Genomic DNA, 19,684 nt, shown 5'->3' with positions numbered 1-19,684 from the left:
GAGTTCTGTTTCTCAACTTTTTTATGAATTAAAAAAATTGGAATTATTTTATGTTCATCTATTTTTTTTTATTTACCCTTTATGCACAGTCATAAGTATGATGGCAAGTTTATTGCCTATTGGCCATTTCTTCCAGCCAACCAGTTATGATGAAGTTGTTTAAATAAATGTGTTGCAACAGTCAAGCACCCCTGCGGTAAAGCATCGAAAAACCCTAAACAAGAAATCAATGCCAAACGCAGTTTCTGGCTTCCAAAGCATCCCACAGGCTGAAGTGGGGATTTTTTGTCTTCTTTTTGCAGTGTCCTCTGTTGCAGCAGTAAACAAGGAACGAGATTTGTAGAATCCAGAAGACTGGGGACATGCAGACAACAGCACTGCAACAGATGGTGCTGCAACAGGAAAATTACTTTATAAACTTCTCTGCAAAGACAAGAAAGCAATGACCATGACAGGAACAAAGCCAGGAGAACCTTGCAGAACCACATAGTTGATAAAAAAAGAAACACCAAGAATAATTCGACTGCAAAACTACGTTCATTTACTCTCTGATTAGGGGCCTAATTCTGATTACTTGGATGAGGAATGAAGGTGGAGCCAACAGGCTTACTCCCTGTGAGTAAGGATTCCTCCCATCAGGCTACCAGGATCAGGTCCCTTCATTTGCAAACTGTGTGGAATCTTTGCCTAGCGATTGAATTTTCCAGAAAGTAGATGTGCGCCAAGAGGGCTTGAAACAGAGAAATCTGGGGTGAGGAAGCGAATAAGTATATATCGCTAAACTGCAAGGGTGCAATCCTCCAGTCCCTATTCACACACCTAGCCAAACCAATTTACTCTGGGCTCCTCCTGTGAGTAAGTGCTGTAAGGCTGTCCCCAGGAATGTAACTACAGCTGCAACCTAATCCGCTTCCCTTCTATAATAAAGGCACTTAATGAGAATTTGCAAAGATTTATGACCACAACAATCACGTCTTCTCCCCTTATCCCCTTCCTCCTCCTCTTTCAGCACACACAGTTTGGGTTACTCCAATATTCTCTAGGGAAAGAAAAACATAATTAGTCTCTACGAAGTGTTAATGTGTACAGGAGAGAGATCGGACAGCATTTTTATCCTCAGGTTTTCTCAACACTCACCTCTGCTGAGCACTTGGGAAAGAAACGATTCCTCTTATTATGCTTCAAACGACATGGGGACAAAATCCTGGCTCCAGTGACGTGAACAGGAATTCTGTCATTGCCTGAGTGGAGCCAGGTCATACCCAGGGACCAAAGACACAATACAAATTACAAGCAGAGTCCCCCTGAACATACCAGCACTAGTGGCCTCTGTGACAGATATCTGGGTAAGTGAGAGTTTGGAAGATCAAAGATAGGACCAGCTACTCAATACAAATGGAGGTAAGTCTATCCCTCTTCTGCTGCCACTGCACTTCCCAACTTGGGTCTAGACAAGCCCTGGCTGTGCTGAAGCTTTCACCAAAACCCCACAAAGGTCTGGTCTACCCTGAAGAGTTACCTAGCAAAGCCATGTCCATCGGGGGGAGGAGGGGGCAGTGAACACAAACACACCTGGACTGGCACAGCTGAGCTGACAACCTCCAGTGACTCCACAGCTAGGCCTACCAAATTGCCACATTTGGAATAGTGTGTCCAATTCGGCCCCCTGCTCCCATTACCAAAAGGATATGGATGCAAGGGAGCAAGTCCAGCAGAGGGCAACAAAAATGATTTGGGGGCTGGAGCACGTGACTCACGAGGAGGGATTTAGGCGTATTTTACCTATAGAAGAGTGAGGGGGATGTGATGACAGCCTTCAACTACCTGAAGGAGAATTGCGAAGAGGATGGAGAGAGGCTGTCCTCAGTGGTGACAAATGACAGAACAAGGAGCAATGGTCTCTTGTTGCAGTGGGGGAGGTCTAGCTTGGATATTGGGGAAATCTATTTCACCAGGAGGGTGGTGAAGCACTGGAATGGGTTACCTAGAGAGGTGGCGCAATCTCCATCTCTAGAGGTCTCTAAGCCCAGGCTTGACAAAGCCCTGGCTGAGATGATTTAGTTGGGATTGGTCCTGCTTTGAGCGGGAGGGAGGGGGGAAGACACGACTTGATCACCTCCAATCTTATAATTCTTTGATTCTAAGAGGGTCTCTACCACCACAACTAGCTTTGTTTGGGGAAGTGCTGATCCTACACTGATGGAAACCCCGCTTCTGTCAGTGCAATCTCCTACAGTAGACAGACCCCCAGGTGAGCTGCCTGAGTCTGACCCTGCCTTCCCCTAAGGTACATTCTTGGGTCATTCACTCAAGATGCTACCCATGTAATTGCAATCACACTGCTATTTTTGGGCACGAGCACAAGCAGCGCTATCACTTGCATGCCTACCCAAGCTGGAAATTACATGGCCCTGCTGCTGCGTGGGCATATCCTCAGTCTTAATGGCAGGAAAATGGATTTAATCCCTTCCCATGACAGCCAAATGGCATTTCAACACTGGATTTCCATGAAACTGGGCACAGAGAGTTTAGCCGCAGAAAATCTTTGATATATCAGGCCCAGACTGCTCAGCACCTACAAACAAAACTGAGTCTTCAACAAAGCTCCACTCCCATGCAGACATTCAGACACGAGGCCACGCTTCTGAAAGAGCTGCCAGCTCTGCAAGGGAAACCTGGTTGCAAGAATTGCAATGTGAGCTGATGGGTGCGGGGCACTCAAGAACATCTGACTGCCAACTCTACCTACCTGGGACCAAGGGTCTTTTGAAAACCTAGCCCAGTCACAAACCTGCTGATGTAAACAACGAGTTACCCTACATGGCTAGAAATGAAAGGAAATCCCCTTAGGCAAGAAATCAGCAGTGATATTTATTTGAAAAGAACCAAAACAACCAAAACACACCCTATGGCTTATTCCCCCAAAACATTATCCACCCAGCGTTAAGTTTGGGCCCCACCAAGTGCTAGGGATGTGGAATCAAATGTTGCTCCTTTAATTTTCCGCCATGGAAATACACTAGATGGCGCTCAACATCACACAGTGAAGAGATGCGAGGAAAACTACCTAAAGACTCCCAAGCAACCTCAGATTCTGCAGATGCAAAAACTAAGACACAGAGTAGCTAAGCAATTTGCCCAAGGTCACACAGGAAGTCTGCAACACAGCAGGGATCTGAGCCTGGTCTCCTGAGACAAGCGTAGTGCGTGAACTGCTGACCAACCCTTTCTCTCTCTGATGATGTCCGTCTTTTTCTTATGCTGCATTTGAAGACAGCAGCCTTCATCGCCCACTTGCCACATTTTCAAATGAGCTTCCTGCTATCCCTCAGCTTCCTTGAAATGGCCACAAATCAACCTTACTGTATTCACCTCCTTGAGACCTCTCCTTTGCCACAAGACCTACAAAAATCTCAACAACAGTCAGTGTACTCGGACCACTCTCCCTCACGCTGGCCAAAACTGTCTCATTGTACTCCCCTCTCAGTCTGACCAGTTGTCTCTTGTCTGTACTGCAATCCCATTGGGGCACGGATTGGCTTTTGGCTCTGTCTGTGCAGCACCAAGGGTTTGTAATCCCCTACTGCAGTACGCACACACACAAATCAGGGAACCCACTATCTTTTCTACCCCGCTAAGCTCAATATAAGTAGGTTCAGAATCACTGGTGCAGTCTGCAGGCAATGCCATCATGTTTGGGAAATGGCAGAGTTCATAAAATGAGGCACCTTCCCCCCAAACATGTCCAGTTTGGCTTTCATGCCGTTAAGTTTTCCTGCACTCCAGCCTTCACAACACAAACCCACGCTTGGAACCAAGGAACCAGACAAAAACCAAACACCACCATCCTTGAATACAAATATAGGGAAGCTTACATCAGCTTTCATGGCCAAACTTCCAACACTGAGCACATACTGCCCGTGTACATAAACCAGGAATTAAAAAGAGAATCAAATGCCGTAATGTCATTAACAGGCCACAGAGAATACAAACTACATAAAGACTCGCGGTGGGGACCCATCAACAACTAGAAACAAATGACTGTCAGCCACACTGTGTGATGAAGGGGAAAAAATCTCATTTAGCCTGAGGAAATGGGTACGGGACATAAAATCTCCCTACTAGGCCTAGCAGTATGAGTGTGGATGGTTGCGGCTCCCAATCGCTAAAGCATCTCCCCTGAGAGTGAAGAGGGCTTTAGGGATTTACAGCAAGTTGTTTGCTCTGAGCAGTGCTTTACTCAGGATGGTTGGGCCATCTGGTCTGATCTGGGCAGCTCTCACTCCTCCGGCCTCATGCTAGTTCTTTTTAAAATATTTCCCTCCTTGAAAACATGTAATTCTACCCAAAATGCATATGCTCCCTCTGCTCACTGGCCGAGTGGCGAATGGCTCCCACTCCATTCCTTTGAGCTATGCTGTCCAGACAAGCTCTGGACACAGGACCTCCAATCCCAGAGGCTCACATTTCACCTCAAACTGTGCGTGTGTGACCCAGGGCTTGAGGCACAGGGGCTGGGAAAGTCACAGCACAAGGGGGCCCATTACAGCTGCTCCCAGCTGCTCTGAGGTTTTCCTCCCATCCTTTTCAGGAACTGAACGACTCTCGGCTCGGGTTGACCCTCCTGCATTAATGGTCACATTGGTAAAAACCCAAAAGGATATTGATACAAAGACACGGGACTTCCTAGATCTTGAGACATCAGGGAAGAAATGCCCGCCATCCCACTACCCCCGCCAGAGAAATCCTTCATCTCTTGCAGAACACTGTAGCTTAATGACATTAGCCCGGCTTTCTCTAGTGCAAGTGGCTGCAACATTACAAAGGCAGGGAGATTAAAACATATTAAATAAATAAGTCTCTATGACTGGCAGCATGAAGACATTCCGATGGGTGACTGAGGTGGTGCACAGCTAGCAACGGGTCAGAAACAGGGAGGCTCAAACACATTTTTCTTTCAGACGTTTCTTGCTCAACTGCATTAACCCCATAAACTTGAAGTTTCCCCCAGGCTCTATACAGTCACGTGTCAGAGAGACAGGGCAGTAGCTCTGTTAAAACACAGGCTCACCTGCTATTGAACTCTGTCAACTCAATAGACTTGTTCAGGACGAGAGCAGGGATTTCTGCGTTTTAAAGTCAATGAGACCATTGTGGGCAGTATTCCCTCCTTCCTTCCCTCATGAACTGAGTCTTTGCAAAACTGAAATGGAGAAAGCTGTTGTAGGCTCTGAACGTCTCTGGATATTCGACTCACAGGCAAATGCACATGTAGGTATCATACCTCCCAAATACTGTAGTCTCTGTGATTGTGTTTTTACATAAGAGCAGCTGCCTTTAAAACAGACGCAATGCAGCCTAAGAGGAGAGGTGATTATTCCACTTGATTTAACATACAGCATTTTAGATCAGTTACATTTACTGTCTGGAATCACAGAAAATGTTGGGACTTCACAGCTTTGCTGCAAGCTCCCTGACTTTGGAGCTTGCTATCGTACACTTTAATCCATCGATTAAAAATAATCTGATCTTGCTGCACTTCTGGCTCCCCAAACACTGACCTCCCTATTAAAGGCTCTCACGATAAAAGATGAACTTTAGTAGCGGTTGCATGTTACTCCAAATAGATCCAAATCATCCATTAGTCTCTGTGATCAGAGCTGCTTTTCTTTTCAGCCTGTGAGGGGCACTGTTGAGACAATATACAGTCAAATCTGTATTTAAACAATATTATAGAGTCTAATATACAGTCTCTCAAGAGTCCAAAGACAGCAACTTCATGAAACATGTAAAATCCACTGCTTCCCTGACTCTTCCCTTTGGTCTGCTATTTCACTGCCACTGTCAATAAACATCTATGAATATTAGCATCAAAAGGCTTTTCTATTTCAGCATAATGACCCTGGCCCTTTTTGTTACGTTTTAGGTAAGGCATTCAGTGTCCATGGAGATTCCCTAAGGCTACCAAAAGTGAACTAAAATGTTTATATCCTGTAATGGTGCTGTTTAGTCTGCCTGCTTGAAAATAAAAATAAATCTGAAACCTAAGATGGTGACTCCAAAGACAAGCAATCAAGAGATACTAGCAAACATATGGCAATATTCCCAGTATTTGGTGGGACTCAAAGAGTACGACAAATGCATGTAAAGATTTTTTTAAAAATAATGTGATTAAATGGAGCCGTTTAACTGATTGCTGATTTTCTGACCATGCGGTTCTGACATCTCTGGAGCTCCATGTTAGTAAGGATTACTCCCAGGAGTAAGGGTTGCAGGTTTGGGGCCCTTGTAATGAATAATCCCACACAAAGAATGCACTGTACAAGCAAAACAGTGAAACTCAGCCTGGACAGCTAGAGAACAGAAGCAATTAATGTAAACACTCAAGTATCAAATGGTAGAACACAGTGATTACACAAAGAGCCTGGGGGGAACTGTTCACTTGGGCAAGAGCTAGCAGATCCAGCCCAAATTCTGACAATTAAATACCCTCAACTAAGAGAAATCCATTCTGCAATAACATATATGTCTGGTATATGATATGATTTTGTCATCTGTGCTCACACAAGACTTCCTGGACTGGGCTAATCCAGTGCCATCTCCTCTGTGATGACTCAAGGAATCCTCTATCGAAGAAACAGATTTCCTGAATTACCCACCACAAATAATGGCAGACCTGTTCCAAAGCCACGTGTTTATTTTTCAAAGTCAAGAGCTGATTAAAGTTCTTGAGGTTTTCAGATTTGGTTTGAAGGTCTCCTTTCTGATACAGAGTCAATGCATGAAAAATTGGATAAGTGCACACTAAAAATACCACTCTGCAGACAGCTTTGGCCCTCGCAAAAGGAAATCTTTATTCTCACACAAAAAGCACACCCTGCAATCTGAGAAAATAAGGTGCATTCTGCATATTACGACATACGGAAGTATCATGGTCTCTTCCCTTTGAAAAAAGCACTGCACAAAACTCCAGCTAGATTCTGACTATGACGATACTGATTTCATTATAATCATCACAGTCTTAACCCAGTACTGCCCTCCACTAAAACAACAGAGTTGAATGTCAATTGGATAGAAGTTTTAAGGTGACTTCAAGTCCCTTCTTTTTTTTATCAGATGCAAAATCCCAATATTTCTATTGTGCAAAAGTTGGATCTGAGAATAAGTTGTCCTCCCAGTCATTTTCATATGAATTTGCCAGAGGACACAACTTTATTAACTTTAAATTACTGACGCATCAGGGGAAAAAAACTAACTAATATCACTGGGAATACCGCCTGTGGCTTTAATTTCTGTTCTCTCATTGTCAAGGGCTTCCACTTATTTTCCTTTCTTGTTAATGAAAAATTAATTACTTTAGCAAAACACAAAACAAAAACATCTTAACACTTGCAATCACTAAACATTTTATTAATACTCAGATTGGCTAAAATTATATGGATGTAATTTACGGTTTTCTTCACACTTAACATGAAGGAAATATATTTTTAAAGGTTCTGGGTTCTTAAGGGCTTTTCACGTTCATTTGTTTTATTCTGTAATATCTGATAACATATTTATTTCCACACTGAGTTGTTCCTTAAAAATACAGCCTTACATAATTTTTTTTTCCAGGGATTACTACCTTATTCTACAAATAGAACAGTAAGTTTAAGAGAACTTTGTTTTGAGACTTTGCTGTACATAATATTTTTCCTCATTAAAAAGAAAGATGAGCCAGATATTTTACCAAAAAAAGAACAAAGGCAGGGCTCTCCAGCATACAGCTAAGTTTTCATCTACTTCTCAGTTTAGTTTTTCTACGATGAGACTTAATTTAAAACACAAGAAGTTCAGCTTTCTTGCAAGGAGACTTATTTTGAAGACTCTCTAAAGAAATATTCACACCAGAATGTCACCTAACATTATCAGCCAAATAAACTTTCTCAATTTTACACTCTTGAGGAATCCCATCATGTGTATGAAGTACGCCTGCAACTTCTTAGCTCAGCATTTCACTTGATTTTTTAAAAGTCTTTAAGATCGCCATAGCAGAAAAACACAAATGATAGGACATTAGCCCTGACTTTCGAAATATAGTTAGACCATATACAGTAAACTCTTTCAAATCCAACACTCTATCATCCAGAACTTTCACATAACCGTAAGTTTTAACCATTTTAACCACAAGTAAATGTTAGTTACACACATCTCATAGAACTGAAAGGGACCTCTGGAGGTCATCGAGTCCAGTCCCCTGCTCTCTTCGCTGGCCCAAGCACCATCCCCTCCTCTCCCACCCCTCTCGTTTTTTTTTAAATAAAATTTATTTGCCCCAGATCCCTAAGTGGCCCCCTCAAGGATTGAACTCTCAACCATGGATTTAGAAGGCCAATTACTTTTTCCCTACGTACAGTATAGCAAAAGTAAACACAAATAAATACAGCAAATACAGTATTAGTTTACCATGTACATTACCACTGTTGTTGGTAAATAAAGTACTCTGCCCACATTTCTGTTTCTTTATATATAATCTTGTTTTTCTTTCGTGTTATGCAATGCTAGGTATACCTCTCTATTATCCAGAATATTTAAATATCCTGCAATCTCCTGATCCCAGGGCTGCCAGATATGAGAGTTTACTGGATAACTTGTGCCAGGTCTATACTACAGACGTAACCTGACATAAGGCAACTTATGTCTCCCTAACTCTGCATGCATCTACACTAAAGCGTCACTTCTTCTGATATAATCTGTCCACTACCCTGATTTAATTCCACATCTGCAAGAGACCCCATTCCTGTCTGCTTCTTCATGCCTATACTTTGCCATCACCCCACCCTCACTCTACCCGTTCCCTACACTCCAGGGAGCGTAGTGTGGACAGGTAAAACTGATGCAGTAACTCCAGAGAGGTGGCCGTGTCCGTCTGTATTCTAACAAAACAAACCAGCAGTCATGTAGCACTTTAAAGACTAACACATTTATTTACTAGGTGAGCTGCTGTCATGGGACAGACCCACTCCTCCAGTAATTGCAGTGGCTGTATTTCGACATAGTTTATGTTAACTTAATTTTGTAGCATCAACTTACTCTTAGCCTTCAAAATATACCTTAAAACATCCCAACCATTTCCAAAACACCCCTTACATGGCCCTTCCCTTCCTTAACAAGGAGCGGGAGAAGGTCTGAGTGTGTGTAGCTTTTCTGTTTGTTTTAATCACTAAGAAGCCCTGGGAAGAAAACAAGCCAGTCACTAAGAGGATCATTCACGCTAAGTGGCTGAAAACTTTTGAAGCCTGTTTCAGGAGCTGACTGTCCCGGAGAGAAACCCTCCTTAGTTTTCTGTGGGCACCACACACCTGGGATTCCCCCTACCCGGACAGGATTAGGAAAAGTGGGGTGCTGTTTCCCCGTTCCCTCCCCAACCCTGTATCCACCTTGCTGGTGGAACTGAGGACAAATGAGACATTGCTGATGCTGTCCCATGACCTGACCCAAGCGGGCATTTGGGAAGGGAGGCAGGACACTGGAGAGCAGAAGAAGCTTTGAGATCAGGGTTGGAAGGGGGCACTATGAGGCTGAGGAGCGCCTTTGGGGGTCGGGGCTGGGAAGCTGGGGGCTACAGGGACCAGGGGAGAGGGAATCATGATTATCAGCCATATAGAAAGGATGATCATCATGCCCCTCTGTGTGCGCTATGGCCAGGCAGTGACACCCGTTGAGGGACATGGTGGTGGCGATGATCAGTGCTATAGAAATAAAGGGCAGTGAGGCACCATAGGGGCTGGGGCTATGGGGTGTCTTTAGGGATCAGGGCTATGGGAGCAAATCTAAGGGCTACAGTAGTTTTGGGGATCAGGGCTGGTGGGGGTTTGGGGAGCAGGGCCATGGGGGTTGGGTATTGGGGTTCCAGGCTACAGGGAGCAGGAGGAGGGGAGGGTCTGGGGGCTATAGGGGTTGGGGTTCCAGGCTATGGGGAGGCATGGGTGATGAGGGTTCCAGGTTACGGTGAGCAGATGAGGGGGAGGGTCTGGGGGCTATGGGGGTTGGGGTTCCATGCTGTGGGGAGGCGTGGGTGATGGGGGTTCCAGGGTACGGGGAGCAGAAAAGGGGGAGGGTCTGGGGGCTATGGGGATTGGGGTTCCAGGCCGTGGGGAGGGGTTAGAGATTGGGGTTCCAGGCTGCCGGAGCAGGACGGGGAGGGCCTGGGGGCTATGGGGGTTGGGGTTCCAGAGCGTGGGGAGGGGTTGGACATCAGGGTTCCAGGCCGGGGGGAGGGGTTGGAAATCGGGGTTCCAGGCCGGGGGGAGGGGTCGGGGAGGGGGGTTCTAGGCTACCGGAGCAGGACGGGGAGGGTATGGGGGCGCTGGGGGTCAGGGCTGGGCAGGGAACCTCCGCCCCGGCCGGCCCTCCCCTACCTGTACCAGGCGAGGCCCCGCTCGTAGCCGCGGTCGAAGAAGTGGGGCTCGGCGCCGGCGGCCCGCACGTCGGGGTGCACCCGCAGGAACTCCAGCAGCGCCCGTGTGCCGCCCTTCTTCACGCCCACGATGATGGCCTGCGGCAGCCGCTTGCTGCCCTCGCCCAGCAGCAGCGCCAGCGCGCCGGGGGGCTCCCCGCCGCCGCCGCCGCCCGACCCCGCGCCCCGGCCGGGCGCCTCGGGCCGCCGCCGCGGCCTCGGCCGCCTCCGCCGGGCCTGCCAGGGAGGCAGCGCGGCTGGGGAGCCCGGCAGCGGCCCGCCGCGTTGGGGGGCGGCCGCCAGCAGGGGCGCGGGCGGGCCGGGGCAGCGCGGGGCCAGGCAGTAGCACACGTAGAGGGAGGTGAGCAGGGACATGAGCATGAGCAGCAGCTTCCTGAGGACGCCGCGGGGCAGGGGCTCGGGGCCGGCGGCGGGGGCAGGCGGCCCGCTCCCGGCCATGCTAGGCGGCCCCCCAGCGGCCAGCGGCGGGGAGCCGGGCCGCCCCGGGCCGCATCGCCCCCGCCCCGAGCCGGCGCGGCCGCCTGGGGGCTCTGCAGGGCGAGGCTTCAGGGGGGCATCAGCCGCGGGGCTCCGCAGCGACGAGCGCGCCCGCAGGCTGCGACCCGCCCCTGGCCGGGGGCTGCTGTCACCGCCCCGCCGGCTGCGGCCGCACGTGCAGCCGGAGCAAACTTCTGCGAAGGCAGCGAGCGGGACGCGCCCCGCAGCCGGGGCGCTGCGGAGCGCAGAGCCGGGGGGCGGGCAGCCCGGCTGGCGCTCCAATGGGGGCAGAGGGGCGTGGGCTGCGCTCCGCACCCCGCCCCTGCTCGCCGGCTCTCGCAGCCCCCACCGGCGCCACGGTCCTGTCGGCACAAGCTCGGGCAGACCGGGGGGCGGGGGGGAACAGCTCGTAACTCGCCCCCAGCGTCTGCGGGCTGCCGCTGAACCAACCCGCAGTTGGCTTCTCTGTAGGGAGGAGGCGCCGGTAAGATTGGGCGTAGGGGGGCTCTGGAGCCAGGCCCTGGGGTTCTGCAGGCGTTGGGCTAAAGCCCTGTCCAGCTGCACAGTGACTGGTTTACTTTCTAGTGCGGTGTGAAAGCCTCCCGGAGGATTGTGTGCTCTCCCCAGCACTCGACAGGAGCGCTGAACCGTTCTGCACACAGGATCTCACCTGTTAGGGTCGATGGGGTTTCCATGATTTCTGCAGAACTCTCCTTTAAGCCGTCTTCTAGAATTTCATTGCGAGCTGGTTCAGAATTGTGGGAAAAGGCTCTCGGTTCTGTGAAACTCCCTTTCCCCTCGGGGCAAGACAGCCCCACCCAGATCTGGCTTTGTACGCATCCATCCATCTAGGTTTTCATGTTCTATCCATCATGGGGGTGTAGGAGCACACATTTGTGATTTAGGCCCTGATCTTGCAAACATTTATGAACATGAGTACCTTTACATAAACCAGTCGTCCCACTAAAGTCAATAAGACTACTCAGCAGGGTTCCCACTAATATTTTCCATCGATGGGTGGACAAAATTTTGTTATGTGCACCAAGGCATGGGGGCTGAGCACCCCAATAGAAACATGCTGCTAGTTGTGGGTGCTGTGAGCTCTCCGCTAATCAGCTGAGTGGCACCTAAATCTCTCCTGGGCAGCCACCTAGTGCTGAGCTTACAGGGAACACTGTAAATGTGTGAAATTAGTCTCCTGCATAAATCCTTTCAGGATTCTGGTTGCAGGCTAGCAGGAGGCAATTTACAAGGCACACGAAGTCCTGAAACCAGGTACAGTCCCAATTATTTCAATGGACTTTGTGCTTTCAGGATTGATTGCTTGAGGGGGCTCTCAGTTTATGATAAATATAAATGTATTGCTTTCAGTATGTATTATCCTGTGAGAATAAATAACATGTTGAAAATAGCTATCAGCTTCATGCCTGAAATGTCTGATACTAAGAGGTCCATTATTTCATTGCCTGTGGGAATGTCCTTTTAATGTGAAATGTTTGCCATACATTACAGAGTTTTTAAGGAAACTTGCACATGGAACACTGGACTTAGATCTTTTCTTCTGTTTATGTGATGTGAATCTAGCCAAGCAATAAACTTCAGCTACTTGGAAGTAAAGCTTGTGCATTTTCAGATTATTGAATGAAGAGAAAAAAAATGCAATGAATATTATTTAGCTATCTGCAGCATGGGTTATGGCTGCAGACAGAAATCAGACTACAATACATAACAAATATTTACAATGAATGCCTTTATTAGGTCTGCTTAGAAATTTGACAACTTTTTTTCTCATTTAGCAAAGAAACATCCTTAATGTACAATTTCCAGCCTCTCGTCCCACTCCTGATACATGGTAACCAGAGAAGGTTGCTTATCTAAAATTAGGAAACTACTTTATGGACCACAGGCAAGATTTTCTGAGGTACTTAGGTACTTTAAGATGCATAATGTTGCACCTAGTAGTATTTACTAAAGGGCCTGAAGATGGTAGGCATTTAACTCCAGCTAGAATCCATCTGCATCCTTAAATCCCTAAATGTTTTGTAAATGTATCCAATACAAAGCCGACAGAAGTCACCAAACAAACTTAGCTACTTCGGTGATATTGGAAGCAGATCCTATATAACAAATCTGATCAATTTAAGACAGCTTTCAAGTCTCAGAGGAGTAGCTGTGTTAGTCTTTATCCACAAAAAGAACGAGAAATCCTGTGGCACTTTACAGACTAACAGGTTTATTGAGTATAAGCTTTCATAGCCAAAGATCCACTTCGTCAGATGCCCATGACACAGTTAGAATTCTACACCCTGGTTGTTACTCTTTTCCAGACAGTTCCAGAATAAAAGTGTTATTTTACTGTAGAGGGAGGGCAACAAAATCAAGAAAGAGCAAAAGTGAAGCTTCCATCCAAGAGCTCATTGACACGGGGGCATCTTGGGTGTGCATGCACAAGTCCCATTCATTTCATTTAGAGTAAAAGGCAGGGATCTGGAGGCAGAGTTTGGCACTAATTGTGATTCAGGGTTAAGTGTCATTGACATTTCTATTCAAAATTCATGCTTCTGGGTGTAAATGCTCCTGGATACGGTACTTCTACTGTTAGAAATATTAGGTGAGTACAATTTGTTTTTTTTATATTCCTGAACATAAGTAACTCAACTGTTTCAAAACAAAAAGCAGTCAAGTAGCACTTTAAAGACTAGCAAAAAGTGCTACTTGACTGCTTTTTGTTTTGATAGTGTATAGACTAGCACGGCTTCCTCTTTGTTACTATTCAACCGTTTCAGTTTCAGTACAAAATAATCCTATTTCAGAGCAATTCTTGTGATATTTCAGGAAGTTTACACTTCAGACAAAGGGGTGTTCAGTCTGTTTGGGTTCCAGAATGCCTTGTGTGGGGCAGGTTTCTTTAAGGGAAACACAAGCAGGTATGTGAAGCTGTGAATGTTATTCAAGTTATTAGGGGAAAAAGCTTTTGCGGGTGATTTCTGAAAGACCCTAAAGGCTCTGGATCCATCTAATCTTCCTTGGAAGTTCATTTTACAGCCAGAGACTGACATTGATTGATTGCCAGTGTAATCCAGTTTGAGTTTCCACATGTCTTTGTTTCACTTTCTTCTTCTCCTCCTCCTCATTTAAATTGCTTATTAATGTTAAAGATGTTATAAATAAACGAAAAAGAAGTATAAAATTCTGCAGGTGCTAAAGGGCTGGTTCCTGAGCTGATCACAGTATTTTCTCAACCAGATTCCTTGTTTACAGCTGAATCTCAGAAAACATTGTTTTTCTTTAGTCACTCAGGCAAACTTTTTTTTGGAAGGAAAAGGAGTGAAATGGAAGAAGTTCATTGTTAAAATGTTTTTAGTGCTTAGGAGTTGCAAGACTTGATCTAAAGCCCATTGAAGTCAATGGAACTTCAGCACATGCTTAGAGTAAACTGCATGAGGCTTTTGCTGAATCAGGGACATAATGTGTTTCATCAGTAAATTTCAGAGCTCTTTTCAAGGGTGGTTGAGCATCTTTATCCACCTTTTTACCAATGGGAACCGAAGCATTAGGAGGTGAAATAGCCCTCCAAGTCAGAGCACAGCTGGGAACGGATCTTAGGACTAGTTATTCTCAGGCCTTTGTCCTTAGCCTGGAATCGTACTGCCCTGCCTGACCAGCAGATACTGGTGCTAATGTTACTTACAGATCAGAGAGCACTGCCCACACCAACTCACTAGTTTCTTTGGCTTCTCCTTGTTGGGGGAATTGATCCATCCCGTGTCTGGCCCCAGCCCAACTAAATGATATTACTGTAAATGTTTCTCTTTGTCCCATTTCTGGCAATGAGCACGGTTCTCCCACTGAAGTTAACGGCAAGACACTTGCTGACTTCAATGGGAGAAGATCTGTTCTACGATCTGCAAATACAGTCGACATCTTCAAAAGTGGTTAGTGGCGGGGAGGGGTGCTCAGTTTTGGCAGGGTTACAAATTAAGAGGCACCATAAAGGGACCTGATTTGTGGGAAGTGCTGAGCAGACACCATCTGAAAAGTGGGTCCCAGCAGACGGGTGTTAGGTGCCTAGAAGCAGGACTCCCATTTGCACATGTTCTCTAACTTAAGAAGGTTTGTTCCAACCTATTTAGGAGTCTGTGGGCCTGCAAGTTACAGCACATTATGCCTTGGATGTGTCGTTAATGGGTGGCCAATGACAGCCTCCAATGGCATGTCACTATTTTTTTTTTAAACTAGCAACTCCCCTAATGGTGATAGGACCAGGCATTAAATTGGGAATTTGGGGGTGAGGCGACAGGGGCATGGAGGGCTGCACATCCTGACATCTCATTATAAGGGTGGAAGCCAAAGGGAGTTGCTTGGTGTCAGGAAATTATCCCAGAAAAAAATATCCCATTGTACCGGGGAGGTGGGGTGATGAACAGAGGAGAGAGAGCCAGATTAATAAGCAAGGGGCAGGCTGACCCCGAAGTGGTTTGTGTGACAAAAGCCCCTTCATTTAGAATGAATAGAGACAATAGCTAATGGGGATGGGCCAGCAGCAGCCTGAGGATTTGAGAGCCGGGAGGAGAGGAGTCAATAGAGGGTCCTGTTTTACCCAAATCCTCTATTGATCAGTAATCTCCTGGGCTTTCCCCTCCTTGAAACTGCACTGAAAGTTCAAGGGCTTTTTGCCTCTGAATTGTGTGGACGTACGTATTGTCTGCGAAAAATTCCAGTGAGGCCACCCAACTCATAGCATGGGTGATCCAGCTGGAGACATATTTAAAGCTGGCCCTTGGAAAGCAAATGCTGTTGCATGGATCACTGGGCTGCAGAGCTTTCTCTTGCACTCTGGCTTTGTCCCATTGGGTTTTCATCTTGGATCGGAGCAGTTGGGGTCTCAGGGCTCTGTGGTCTGCAAATATCCCTTGCTTTCCTTCAATGCAGGGGGAAAACCCATAGGTCCATGAGGGTATTGCAGGGGGGTCTGTGAACAAAATAAAAATAATCATAGACAATAAGTTTTAAATAAATTGCAAAGTTACATCCAATTATTGTATTTAAATGAAACATCTTCCAATAATGATATTAACTGCTGTCCAAAATTCTATGTTATGGATCCTGTTTCATTTAGTGACATGTATGTAATGGCTAGAATTGGCTTTGGGGGAGGTATGCGAACAGTTTTGGGGGGGGGGTGATTGGAGGTTTGTGAGGTTGACTGGGGGTCCACTCTCATGAAGAGGTTGGGAGCCACTAAGACCGCCAGGATGAAAGATGACCTGGTGTTTTACTGGAGGAACATTCTGATGGGATTGGCACAGAGCTCAATGGAACAACAGGCCAGGATTGTTCTGGGTTTCTAATTTTTCCTTGATCTCTACCAGCAAATGAGACTAGGTGCATCCTTAGTGGGTGGGGGTTTGACAGAGTGAGGACAGCTCCTTGTCTGGTGGAGATGAGTAGGTCACTGAGACTGACTCCAGGGCAGCTACGCTGGTTCACATTAGCTCAGGATCTGGCCCATTGTGTACATCTCACCCAGAAGCTCATTTCCTTCTCAGGGGCTCTCTCACCTTCCTCTGCATGTGCATGTGGGTCACTTGCCAGGATTGTCTGGGATGACTCACTCGTTTCCCTGCCATTGTGGAATCCCTGAGCACTGACGCACCTGACTCACGCCTGTGGCCCGTATCACCTGGTCTGCTGTGGGTCTCATTTCAGTTGTTAGGGGGTGCTGCTGGCCTGTGATATACACAGGAGGTCAGGCTACAGGATTCAATGGTCCTTTGGCCTTAAGCACTATGACTCTACATCAAATTTATCAGAAAATGAGTGTTTTTCCCCTAGAAAAATGTGATTTATAGGTTTTTCTGAAGCGAAATGGATAATTTAAGGAAAGCAGACCCTGCTCCCCCGCCAGATCAGTCACCAGCATAGTCAGTATCGGTATGCACACACTAAGTTATCCTGGGTGTATGGCTTGCAGGAAAGCAGGTGGTAATTCTCTGAGCAGAATACCAAGAGTGCACTGGAAAATCTTGCTTTAGCTGCTGCAGGAGGCAGTGTCCCCTTAAGCCTGTTGTCTGTATCCAGGGCTGAAAATCAGCTTCACCCACCTGGTATCCGATACCCTGTCCCAGGCAGGGAATAAAGATAAACCAGCATGACTAGCAAGCTGGTGTAAGGAGAGGGGACATCTGGGAGATGCTGAGGTAGGAACACCTGCCCATGAATTAATAAGTGCCAGTAAGACGAGGAGGCAGAACAGGATTCAAAACCTTTCCAGCTTCTTGATAGAAAAACTTTGTGCTGTGATCAGTGACTTGGTTGTCCCAGGCACGCTACTGATTTCTACAGAGCCAAAGAAGTGGATTGTGCCCTCCCTGAGACTCCGTGTGATTCCAATAAGGGAGGAGAGACTTTGGCCCTGAATGCTGCATTCTGTTGTACAGAATACAACTTGGGGGGGGGCGGGGGGGGGAAATGGATCTAAAGTTCTAATGAGCCTGTAAACCAGACTGATTCCCACACCTTTCCATATGATATGGAAGCTGGTGGTTTATTACACGGGTTTCCATAGCCTTCCAACCGATCAAATATCCTGTAAAATCAGTTCTGCCAACAGGTCCCAGCATGCCCAGGACCAGCTGGAGAAAGGGGTGGGTGCCCAGCTGGGAATTTCCATCTTTCGCCGCAGTCTGAGTTTCCATTTCAGTTTTTTAAAAGAAGTCTCCAGCTGCTTTGTTAGCCAAGATATCTTAAAAGCAGGACCTGAGTGTACCCAGCACAGCAGTGCCTGTCTGAGTTTGCAGAGAGCCTGACCTCGAAGGTCCACTGTTTGACCTGCCCCATTCTTTTCAGTGAATGCCAGCTCAGATGCTGAATGATGACACTTTAAATGGCAACTTTGTTTGCTATTTCACTGCTCATCAAAGCACATGCTGGCCTTTAGCAACACCAGCTGGGACTGGAAGGGCCATGATGGGGTCCATTTTCCTGGGAAACATGAAATAAATGGCGAAAGGCCCTACACTGCCAAGCACAGCAGAGGGCACTGTATTTACAGCCTTGCATGGGGCAGGGTCTGCTCTCCCACCTTTTGTAACCCTTCGCTCCCCGAGGAGATGAGCTAGGAGGTGGTGAATGCCCAGTACATCATGTACTCCAAACCTCCTTGCTAGGTGCTTCACCTGCATTGCTGCACTAAGAGCCCTTCCCTAGTTAACGTGAGACACTGCACTGCACTGTATCAGGAAGTACAGCATCAGGAGCAAGCAGGCTGGAGACTGTATGGTTTAGTTCAGGGTACTCTAAGAGTCTGAATCTAATTTAATTTCTGCCCCAGATAATCTTCTTCCCCTCCGGCATAACCAGGGGCATCTTTGGGATAAGCTGGTGGGGGGCTTGGGCTGAGGGGGAGACTCTTTGGATGGGGGATGTTGGGATATGGGGGGTTGTTCAGTCAGAGAGGGGATGGGGAGGTGAGGTGTTTGGGCTAAGGGAAGGGTCAGGCTGTTTGGGTGAGGGGTGGGGTTTTTGGGTTGAGGGGTTGTGTGTTCAGGCTGAGTAGGGGACTGTGTGCGGGCTGGGGTGGGGGATTGTAGGGGCCTTGCAGGGGGTTCAGTCTGAGCAGGGCTGAGGTGATGGCATGTTTGAGCCAAGTGGGGAGTGGGATGCTCTTTGGGCCTAGCAGGGGTGGAGTGGAGGCAAACCAGGAGTGGCTGGAGCAGAGCAGGGGGACAGTGGATGGGCCCTCTGGAGAGCCGAGGTTGTGGGGGTGGTAGTCCATGTTTACAAAAAACCCACACACAGAAACTCCTGCCTACCAGCCTGCATTCCTGTCCCTGATTCTACAGGAAATTTTAGCATGTGCGATCCCTTAAACCCACCAGTAGCCCATGGCTGCAGTGGGACCAGTCCCAAGCTTGCTGTTATGCCTGTGCGTTAGCATGTTACTGAATAACATCTGAAGAGCTGCATTGGATTCTTATCTTCACATACAATCTTCTCCAGATTCTGATGCTAAAAAACTAATGCAGCTCACAAGCCACTCACTGCCTTGGACACACAACTCATAGAAGTTACAAGCCAGTATCTTGCATGTTACTATTCCAATGTCGTTTAAAGACCAAATATACATAAGAGCATCTGCTCCTCTGTGGGACAGAGGCCTTGTCTTGAGACCAGTCTGCTAAGTCCTCACATGCTGCAGCCATACAGTCATCGAGCCACATGGCCCAGAGCCCAACCGACACAACCACAGTGACTGGCATGAAGGGTTATGTCATATCCATGCACCTTTGCAATGCTCTTACTTACCCCTGCTTGTGTCAATTCACAGAGGTCAGCATTTTCTTGGCCCTTCAATGGGTTTCTAGAGAGGTCAAGTGCAAGAATCTACCTCTACAACTCTCTTTGTGTGGCCTACATAGAACCAGGAATGGCTGCATCCTTGTCCTTTCTACTGTCCCAGAAGCAAGCAGCTACAGAGCCAAGGAGAGGAATCTGCCTTCCTTCCCATCCCTCCTGCACTGCAGCCTGTGAAGTGGAGCCCCCAGAGCAGAGGAAAGGGCAGTGAACCACTCTGTGCCTGGCAAAAGTATTTTATGAGTTAATTCATGTGTGCAAAGCACCTGGAGAGCCTTGGATGAAAGGCAGTTTCCATATAAAACAAATATAAAATAGGTCCTACTATTACTGAGTCATGCCAAGTGTTTCACATCTGAAGCTAGCTGTGACACACACAGACTTCCTCACAAA

At 47.2% G+C, this 19,684-nt stretch overlaps 1 protein-coding gene across 1 annotated transcript in view; it reads right to left on the bottom strand.

Annotated features, from left to right (window-relative positions):
• LOC142023740 (heparan sulfate glucosamine 3-O-sulfotransferase 3A1-like) overlaps window positions 1–19,684 on the bottom strand; it is a 196,487-nt gene that overhangs the window by 93,941 nt on the left and 82,862 nt on the right. The window contains exon 2 of the mRNA XM_075015012.1: window positions 10,401–11,298. Within this exon, the coding sequence (XP_074871113.1) occupies window positions 10,401–11,298 (898 nt within the window). The remainder of the gene's footprint in view (window positions 1–10,400; window positions 11,299–19,684) is intronic.

This window comes from Carettochelys insculpta, chromosome 20, assembly GCF_033958435.1.
Source record: "Carettochelys insculpta isolate YL-2023 chromosome 20, ASM3395843v1, whole genome shotgun sequence".
NCBI classification, from domain to species: domain Eukaryota; kingdom Metazoa; phylum Chordata; order Testudines; family Carettochelyidae; genus Carettochelys; species Carettochelys insculpta.
This window is presented reverse-complemented; position numbering and strand designations above follow the sequence as displayed.